Consider the following 10,000-nt stretch of genomic DNA (forward strand, 5'->3'; position numbering starts at 1 on the left):
GGCTTGTGTGTGTGTGTAGGTGTGTGTGTGTGTGTCTGTAAATGTGTGTGTGTGTGTGTGTGTGTGTGTGTATAAATGTGTGTGTGTGTGTGTGTCTGTAAATGTGTGTGTGTGTGTGTGTGTGTATATGTGTGTGTGTGTGTGTCTGTGTGTGTGTGTAGGTGTGTGTGTGTCTGTGTGTGTGTGTGTGTGTATATATATGTGTGTGTGTGTGTGTGTGTGTGTGTGTGTGTGTGTGTCTCCTCCGTTCCCAGATGGTTTCAGTATTTTGGTCGTTTCGGGTTGCCACTGAAAACACAAACAACACGATAGTTAATGATCAAACTCATTGTTCTGAAATGTTTTTTTTTAACCTTTATTTCTACAGGTAAATCCCATTGAGACCGGAGACTCTTTTTCAAGGGAGACCTGTTCCAATTCCCACGTTACTATTCACACACACATTCATACACCGATAGCAGCAGCAGCTACCACGCAGGGCCGACATAGAGCAAATCAGAACCACTGTTTAAGTGAAAGGGGATGGGCTAATAGGGAATTTTTTAAACTTATAGATATCATTATGAAACTTTGCAAGTTGATTACTGACATTAAAACAACAACTTTTTGTATTACAGTAAGGGAGAACGGGGTACTTTGTCACACGGGTTGGTTGTCACAATCGTTATATCTCGGAACCAGAAGGCGCTGTCTGTGAAATTTTGGTATGTAAATATCCAGAATTGGGATCAGAGGTCACCTACATAGTCTTCCTTGGAGTTAGACTGCTGAATTTGAGGTGAGAGAACTGTTTGTGTTTTTCAAGTCAAATTCAAAATATATAGCTCCTCAGTATTTTTCCTCTAGGCTTTTACACAATGGGTTTATAACAAAACACTTGTTACCCATACAAAGTGTGAAGGGTAAACTATAACTTAGATTGTGGTTAGCAAGCCAATTAGTTGTTAGATGGTTGTTGGCCTTGATGCTAGCAAGAAATTCAAGTTGGGGTTGGTTGTCACATTTTTTGGGGGGTTGGTTGTCACTTGTCACATGTTATCTCAAGGCTGCAGCCAGAAAAGGAACCCAATAACGAAATAAATTGTCAAGCTGTGTCCTCACTGACACCCCAGAGAAGGAAAGAATAGAGCAGGAAAAGGCAGCTAGCATGCAAAAGAAAAAAGGGCAACAAAATCAAAACAACCCAGTGCATCCCAAACTAGACCAGCTGCCAAGGCTACAGTAAGTTATGTAGGCCAATTTGTCAACTTGACAAAGCAATTAAACTTTCAAATTTAGTTCTACTTTCTTGCCTTCTTTTTAAGATTATTCCCATTAAGATAACATTGTGACAAACAACCCCATAGTGTTTGACAACCTACCCCTTGATGGGGTTGGTTGTCACAATGTGTAAGGGTGTCTTTGATGATTAATTTCTTCTTTATTACAATAAGATAGAAAAAGTGAGGGGTACACATTTCAAACCAACACCTTAAGTTTCAATTTACTGTAGGAATGACTATTGAAAGATGTTTAGGTGATAAGCAATTCTCACTAGAGTAAAAAGTGTGCCTACTTACCCCGTTCTCCCCTATTTTCCAAAAAGTGAATTTTTTACACTGTTTTTTCCAAGGGAATGTCTAGCCGTTTCCTAAAATACCAGCTGGAGACTCCAAAAGGACACTTTTGGTCCATGGCACATGAAATGTAACTGTGTAAAAAATGTATTTTCTATGGGTTACTGATCAAATTTGAACTGTGATTAGGAAAGGCTTCAGGCAGTTGGACACTTGTTTTGTTTTCAAAATTTAAAAACAAATTGACTTTGTTTTCTTCCAACATCTAGATTTTGGGGCTTTGCAGATATGCAAATGTACGCATCATTAGTAAGATATTGATGATTTTTCATATTTATTTAAACATTTTCGAAAATACTGTAATACAAAAAGTTTTTGTTTTAATGTCAGTAATCAACGGGCAAAGTTTCATAATGATATCTATAAGTTCATAAAATTCCCCATTCACCCCCATTCGCTTAAACAGTGGTTCTGATTTGCTATGTCGGCCCGCTGTAGCTTTCCAGCAGCTTGTTGACAAGGTTGTCCACCCAGGTTGTGATCGTGGAAGGTCCTAGATGTCATTTCTGGTGAACAACCTTTTACAACGCTCCATGTCCATAAAATCACTTTGCCCCCTGGGTATTATTCATCTTTGGTCTGTCCAACACAATAGTTACACATCAAGCTTTGTCCCGTTAAAGCTGGGGTGGAGGATTTGGGGAGAAAATATCAGTTGGGATAGAGATTTGAATCCAAATACCTCAACAATACGTTTTTTTTTTTTTTTTTTTTTTTTTTTTTTTTTTTTTAAAGAATCGGAGCCTCGCTCTGATTGGTCAAAGTGTACCGCTCATGTTAATTTTGACCAATCAGAAATCACACACCCCAGCTTTAAAGTATAACTGTATTTGATGACAGACTGTGTCCTGTCTCCTGATTGGCTGAGCAGATAAAGGGGGAGGAGCTACTCACCCATCAGCCTCCGCCTTCTTCCTCTTCTCAATGATCTGAAACACAAAAGGTTTTAGTTTGAGTTTTTACAAACAGAAAACTAATATCAACTCATTTCTTAAAGGTGCAGTGTGTAATATGACATCATCAAGAAAGTTCTAGAAAGTTCTAGAATGCAACGCTCCCTGGGTAACCCCACCCCTTTCGAATAATAACAGAAGCTACAGTGGCCTTCAAGGACAAGAACAATTCTAAATTTTAAACAATGCACCTGATGACATTCCAACTATGACACTTTCAAGATGGCGGCACTAGGCCTTGGTCCAAATTCCTCCAAAATATGCAGAAATATGGACATGGACATATATGAGACCCTTTCTAAGGGGAAAATAAATAATTAAAAAGAAAATGTTTTATCTATCTATCTATCTATCTATCTATCTATCTATCTATCTATCTATCTATCTATCTATCTATCTATCTATCTATCTATCTATCTATCTATCTATCTACCTATCTGTATATGTGTGTGTGTGTGTCTGTGTCTGTCTCTATGTGTGTGTGTGTGTGTGTGTGTGTGTGTGTGTGTGTGTGTGTGTGTGTGTGTGTGTGTGTGTCTGTCTGTCTGTCTGTCTGTCTGTCTGTCTGTCTGTCTGTCTGTCTGTCTGTCTGTCTGTCTGTCTGTCTGTGTGTCTGTCTCCTCACAGCACTGATCTTCTTCCACTGTCGGTCCAGCTCAGCCTTCTCGTTGGTCTCTTTGAAGCGTCGCGTCTTTCTGCCTTCAGACATCTTGATGCCGTACTGGAACGCCGCCCTGAAACATGACACATTACATCAGCTGGGGGTGTGTGTGTGTGTGTGTGTGTGTGTGTGAGTGAGTGAGTGAGTGAGTGAGTGAGTGAGTGAGTGAGTGAGTGAGTGAGTGAGTGAGTGAGTGAGTGAGTGAGTGAGTGAGAGTGTGTGAGTGTGTGAGTGAGTGTGTGAGTGTGAGTGTGTGTGTGTGTGTGTGTGTGTGTGTGTGTGTGTGTGTGTGTGTGTGTGTGTGTGTGTGTGTGTGTGTGTGTGTGTGTGTGTGTGTGTGTGTGAGAGTGTGAGTGAGTGAGTGAGTGAGTGAGTGAGTGAGTGAGTGAGTGAGTGAGTGAGTGAGTGAGTGAGTGTAGGTGTGTGTGTGTGAGTGTAGGTGTGTGTGTGAGTGTAGGTGTGTGTGTGTGTGTGTGTGTGTGAGTGTGAGTGTGAGTGTGTGTGCGTAGGTGTGTGTGTAGGTGTGTGTGTGTGAGTGTGAGTGTGTGTGTGAGTGTGCTACTGTAGAAACATGGCGTTTTTGCAATGTCAGAAAAAAAAAAATCATAAAATATAAAATTCTTCTCTCAAAGTTTTAGCAATTTTAAGACTTTTGAAACATTTCTTTAAGACACTTTAACGAGCCAAACAGGAACAATGACATCACAAAACAAGCTGCTGTGATTGGTGGATCCAAACTCGCCCTGCGTTCCTAATCGCATACTTTCTACTATATAGTATGTAGAAAAAAGATTTAGGATGTCCCGATTCTTGTGGCCAGATTTAGGATGGTTAGAAGTACCCGGATGTCCTACTTCATCCGGCCAAGATTATTAGTGTTGAAAAGTGCATCTTATTTGGGCGATTCTGACCCACAATCCAGTGCGCACGTGAAGTGACGTCACATCGACGAAGCCTCCATATGAAAACAACCGGAGATGAGACGGATATAAAAGCAAGAGGCAAGATCAAGGCGCCATGTTATGATGAAATAAGAGAGTAAAGTATGTCCCAATAGTATGCCTACTGCATCCTAACTAGATTCTTTTTATCGTCGGATGTAGTATGTAGAATAGAAAAAAGAAAGAGTATGAGATTGGGAACGCAGGGCTAGTTTCTTACACAGAGCTTATATATAAACAGTTCTAGATATAACAGAGCTTATAGATATAAACATATAGATATAGACAGTCAGACTTACTTGGGCAGCGCCTCCTTGTTGTTCATGTATTCTGAATATTCATCCTGAGTGTCAAAGTCCCAGCGACCCAGAGGACCTTTTTTATTCCCCTGAAACACAGACAGACAGACAGACAGGCAGACAGACAGACAGGCAGACAGACAGACAGGCAGGCAGACAGACAGGCAGACGGACGGACGGACGGACAGACAGACAGACAGACAGACAGACAGGCAGACAGACACACAGACAGACAGACAGACACACAGACAGACAGACAGGCAGACAGACACACACACAGACAGACAGACAGACACACAGACAGACAGACAGGCAGACAGACACACAGACAGACAGACAGACAGACAGACACAGGCAGACAGTTAGATATTGCCAAATTTGCATATAATTCAAACATTTCTGAAAATAAAATTAAATACAAAAAGTAATGTTTTAATGTCAGTAATCAACTGGCAAAGTTTGATGACGATTTTTTTATATTTTTATTTTTTTTTAATATTTTTTTTTTGGTCATTTTTATGCTTTATTGATAGTGTAGAGACAGAGTTGAAATGGGGCAGAGAGGGGAGTGACATGCAGAGAACGACCGCGGGCTGGAATCAAACCCGGGTCCGCTGCTGGCCGAGGCCCATGGGGGGGGGACGCCCTACCAACTGAGCTAAGGGCACACCCATTAAATTGTCTTTTTAAATGTTATGCCAAAGTGAGAGCATTGAATGTACAGATAGCAGCAGTGTTGCATGCTGGGAGCTGTAGTTACCTGGTCCATCTTACTGTAGTCCACTTCCTCATCACTGTCCACGGCCAAGTCGTCCATCCTAAACACACACAGTGTTATTACTGATACATGTAGTAGTGTGTGTATGAGTTGTGTATCTTACATAGCAGGGTGTGTGTGTGTATATGCGAGTGTGTGTGTGTGTCACGTTGCTGTGTCTGTGTATGTCTTATTGCTTTTTGCTGTGTGTGTTTTTCTGTGTTTGTGTGTGTGTGTGCGTCTCTCTGTGAATGTGTGTGTGTTTGTTTGTGTTTGTGTGTGTGTCAGTCTTATTTTGCTGTGTGTCTCAGTGTGTGTGTGTGTGTATCAGGGTGTGTGTGTGTGTGTGTGTGTGCGTCTCTCTCTCTGTGTCTCAGTGTGTGTGTGTGTGTGTGTGTCTCTCTCTCTCTGTGTCTCAGTGTGTGTGTGTCTCTCTCTCTGTGTCTCAGTGTGTGTGTGTGTGTGTGTCTCTCTCTCTGTGTCTCAGTGTGTGTGTGTGTGTGTGTCTCAGTGTGTGTGTGTGTGTGTGTCTCTCTCTCTCTGTGTCTCAGTGTGTGTGTCTCTCTCTCTGTGTCTCAGTGTGTGTGTGTGTGTGTCTCTCTCTCTGTGTCTCAGTGTGTGTGTGTGTGTCTCTCTCTCTGTGTCTCAGTGTGTGTGTGTGTGTGTGTGTGTGTGTGTCTCTCTATCTGTGTCTCAGTGTGTGTGTGTGTGTCTCTCTGTGTCTCAGTGTGTGTGTGTGTGTGTGTCTCTCTGTGTCTCAGTGTGAGTGTCTCTCTCTCTCTGTGTCTCAGTGTGTGTGTGTGTGTGTGTGTGTGTGTGTGTGTGTGAGAGAGAGAGAGTGAGGCGTATGCGTGTGTGTGTGTGTGTGTGTGTGTCTCACGTTGCTGGGTAACACTCTGCGTAGGAGTTTGATCCTCCAAAGAAGTCCCCGAGCTGTTCCTTGGCTCCCGGCCTCGCTCCAGTGCAGCGCGATAAGGAACACACGCTACGCAATGCAGCTTTACTAAACACACTCAATACTGTTTAATGATGCCACACACACTCACTGAGACAGACAGACAGACAGACGGACAGACACACACACAGAGACAGACAGACAGACAGACACACACTCTCAAAGACAGACAGACAGCCAGACAGACAGACAGACAGACAGACAGACAGACAGACAGACGGACAGACGGACAGACAGACACTCTCACAGACAGACAGAAAGACAGACAGACACACACTCTCAAAGACAGACAGACAGCCAGACAGACAGACAGACAGACAGACAGACAGACAGACAGACGGACAGACGGACAGACAGACGGACAGACAGACAGACAGACAGACAGACAGACAGACAGACAGACAGCAGTGTGAAGGATATGGTTCTGGCCACTGGTTCCCTGCTGCTCCTGCAAACTTGTCGTTGATGATGTTGAGTTGATCTCTGACTGACCCCGGACCTGTTACAAATACACATGTTAAAGCTGCTCTGAGGAACTTTCAGTGTGTCTTAATTCTAGCGCCCCCCTTTGGACTAAAGCGGTAGTGTTTTTACCACGCCAGCTGTTGTTCCTGGGTGAGCGTATACCCATGACAAAGGCATTAAGAAAAACTATATAAAAATAGCATTCTTTTGCATTGATGGTCTCATTTGCTGTTACATGTAATTTATGATCATCAGAGGAAGAATGAGACTGTTTCACATACAAGATATAAACCATATAGATATACAAATAAACACTTTGTAGAAGAAATAATCTAAATGGACAAACTCAATGTAAAAAAAAAAGTCTAATTTTCATTTTCTAAAAACAAAACAAATGTAACGACTAGAAAACGGCGGGAAAAAAGTTTACCGTTCGGTTTATAAATTAGTTGATCGTCTTGAAAACAAACAGATAATATTTTGATAATTAATCTGTAAAAGTATTTATTTTTATTTATAGACTTGATCAAGTCAAATAATCAACAGAAATAAAAGTTAGATGGATGAAATATCAGTTTGTAAATATAACTAAATAATATACTAATTTAATTTGTTCTTTATCATTTAAAAATATCACAAAAATAAACAATAACATTTGAATAAAGTTTGTTTGAATTACCTGTATCCACCTCCAGGGGCTGCAGACAGACAGACAGACAGACAGACAGACAGACAGACAGACAGACAGACAGAAAGACAGAGAGACAGACAGACAGACAGACAGACAGACAGACAGACAGACAGAAAGACAGACAGAGAGACGGAGACAGACAGACAGACATAGAGAGGGACAGACAGACAGACAGACAGAGAGACAGACATAGAGAGACAGACAGACAGACAGACAGACAGACAGACAGAGAGACGGAGACAGACAGACAGACATAGAGAGGGACAGACAGACAGACAGAGAGACAGACATAGAGAGACAGACAGACAGACAGACAGACACACAGACAGACAGACAGAGAGAGAGACAGACAGAGAGACAGACAGACAGACAGAGAGACAGTTAGTGTTAAACCATTCATGTTTTTTTTCCTTTTGTGCATTGATCCATATTCTCAGGAATTATTCATATGGTTTAGCTCTCCGTGTTTTATATTGTTTTTATAAACTAAACTAAACTGAAGTCCCATTACCTGGATTTCCTCCCCGCGAGGTTTCTCAAAGTAGTTGTGTCTCCTGGTCTTGCTCTCCTCCTCCCTCTCTCGTTCTCTCTCTCTCTCCCTCTCCCTCTCCCTCTCTCTGTGGCGCTCTTTCTCTTTAGGGGGTTTAGCTGTGGAGCCGGCTGTCAGGATGTAGTCACCTATGTCCTCAAAGATACTGAAACACAGACAGAGAGACAGAGACAGGCAGAGAGAGAGAGAGAGAGAGAGGGAGAGAGACAGTGAGAGACAGGCAGAGAGAGACAGACAGAGAGAGAGAGGCAGAGAGAGAGACAGGCAGAGAGAGAGAGAGACAGAGAGAGAGACAGACAGAGAGACAGTGAGAGACAGGCAGAGAGAGACAGACAGAGAGAGAGAGGCAGAGAGAGAGACAGGCAGAGAGAGAGAGAGAGAGAGAGACAGACAGAGAGACAGGCAGAGAGAGAGAGAGTGAGAGAGAGACAGGCAGAGAGAGAGAGAGACAGACAAAGAGAGAGACAGACAGACAGAGAGAGAGACAGTGAGAGAGACAGACACACACACAGACACAGAGAGAGAGAGAGAGAGAGAGAGAGAGACAGACAGGCAGAGAGAGAGAGACAGAGACAGATAGAGAGACAGACAGACAGACAGACAGACAGACAGACAGAGAGATACACATTAATACTCACATCACCAGAGTGAATGAGACGTTGTAAGGTTAATGTAGCTTTAGGATGCCATGATCTCATACCTTATATCAGCCTCAGGAGCTCTCTTCTCATCCAGTTTACCTGAAGGAAATAACAAGAACACATTAATGAATACTATGTGTCTTTGCTGACTGCTTCAATTTCATTAACTCTTAGATCTTTTGCTGCTGTTTGCACGTGTTGTCTGTGTGTCTCCCTCAGGCTGTCTGTCTGTCTGTCTGTCTGTCTGTCTGTCTGTCTGTATATCTGTCTGTCTCTCACCTTTGTCCTTCTTCTTGATCTTCTTGTGTCTCCCTCCCTCCCTCCCTGTCTGTCTGGTTCCCTCCCTCCCTCCCTGTCTGTCTGGTTCCCTCCCTCCCTCCCTCCCTCCCTGTCTGTGTATAGCATGTCTGTCTGTCTGTGTATAGCATGTCTGTCTGTCTGTGTATAGCCTGTCTGTCTCTCTCCCTCCCTGTCTGTCTCACCTTTGTCCTTCTTCTTGATCTTCTTGTGTCTGGTTCCCTGTCTGTCTGTCTGTCTGTCTGCACGTCTGTCTGTCTGTCTGTCTGCCTCCCTCCATCCCTCTCTCCCTCCCTCCCTGTCTGTCTCACCTTTGTCCTTCTTCTTGACCTTCTTGTGCCTGGTTCCCTGTCTGAGGTAAGACAGGATCTGGGTCAGTTTGGAGATCACAATGTCGTTGGTGGTCAGAGTGGTTTGAGCCTGAGAGAGAGAGAGAGAGAGAGAGAGAGAGAGAGAGAGAGAGAGAGAGAGAGAGAGAGAGAGAGAGAGAGAGAGAGAGAGAGAGAGAGAGAGAGAGAGAGAGAGAGAGAGAGAGAGAGAGAGAGAGAGAGAGAGAGAGAGAGAGAGAGAGATGAATAAACATCAATACACAAACTGGCCAATAAGCCTGAGACACAGAGAGAGAAATGGGTCAATACAGAGATATCAAATATCAATACATACACTGGTCAATAAGCACAGTGTGTGTGTGTGTGTGTTTCTCCATACTAGGGCAGTCAGCCTGTCTGTCTGTCTGTCTGCCTGTCTTACCTCCATACTAGGGCAGTCAGCCTGTCTGTCTGCCTGTCTTACCTCCATACTAGGGCAGTCAGCCTGTCTGTCTGCCTGCCTGTCTGTCTGCCTGTCTTACCTCCATACTAGGGCAGTCAGCCTGTCTGTCTGCCTGTCTGTCTGTCTGTCTGCCTGTCTGCCTGCCTGTCTGTCTGTCTGTCTGTCTGCCTGTCTGTCTGTCTGTCTGTCTGCCTGTCTTACCTCCATACTAGGACAGTCTGCCTGTCTGTCTGTCTGTCTGTCTGTCTGTCTGTCTGTCTGTCTGTCTGTCTGTCTGTCTGCCTGTCTTACCTCCATACTGGGGCAGTCAGCCTGTCTGCCTGTCTGTCTTACCTCCATACTAGGACAGTCAGCCTGCCTGTCTGCCTGCCTGTCTTACCTCCATACTGGGGCAGTCAGCCTG

General features: G+C 43.6%; 1 protein-coding gene across 1 annotated transcript in view; it reads right to left on the reverse strand.

Annotated features, from left to right (window-relative positions):
* ik (IK cytokine) overlaps positions 1-10,000 on the reverse strand; it is an 18,174-nt gene that overhangs the window by 363 nt on the left and 7,811 nt on the right. Inside the window, exons 10-20 of the mRNA XM_080040369.1 lie at positions 9,138-9,246; positions 8,589-8,628; positions 7,850-8,033; positions 7,327-7,345; positions 6,603-6,681; positions 6,108-6,188; positions 5,231-5,288; positions 4,471-4,559; positions 3,195-3,303; positions 2,511-2,545; positions 1-288 (exon numbers count right to left, since the gene is read on the reverse strand). The exon at positions 1-288 is cut by the window's left edge and continues 363 nt beyond it. Coding sequence (XP_079896495.1) covers positions 261-288; positions 2,511-2,545; positions 3,195-3,303; positions 4,471-4,559; positions 5,231-5,288; positions 6,108-6,188; positions 6,603-6,681; positions 7,327-7,345; positions 7,850-8,033; positions 8,589-8,628; positions 9,138-9,246 — 831 coding nt within the window. The 3' untranslated portion in view covers positions 1-260. The remainder of the gene's footprint in view (positions 289-2,510; positions 2,546-3,194; positions 3,304-4,470; positions 4,560-5,230; positions 5,289-6,107; positions 6,189-6,602; positions 6,682-7,326; positions 7,346-7,849; positions 8,034-8,588; positions 8,629-9,137; positions 9,247-10,000) is intronic.

The sequence above is a fragment of the Ammodytes marinus genome, assembly GCF_949987685.1.
Source record: "Ammodytes marinus genome assembly, chromosome: 14".
Lineage (NCBI taxonomy): Eukaryota > Metazoa > Chordata > Actinopteri > Uranoscopiformes > Ammodytidae > Ammodytes > Ammodytes marinus.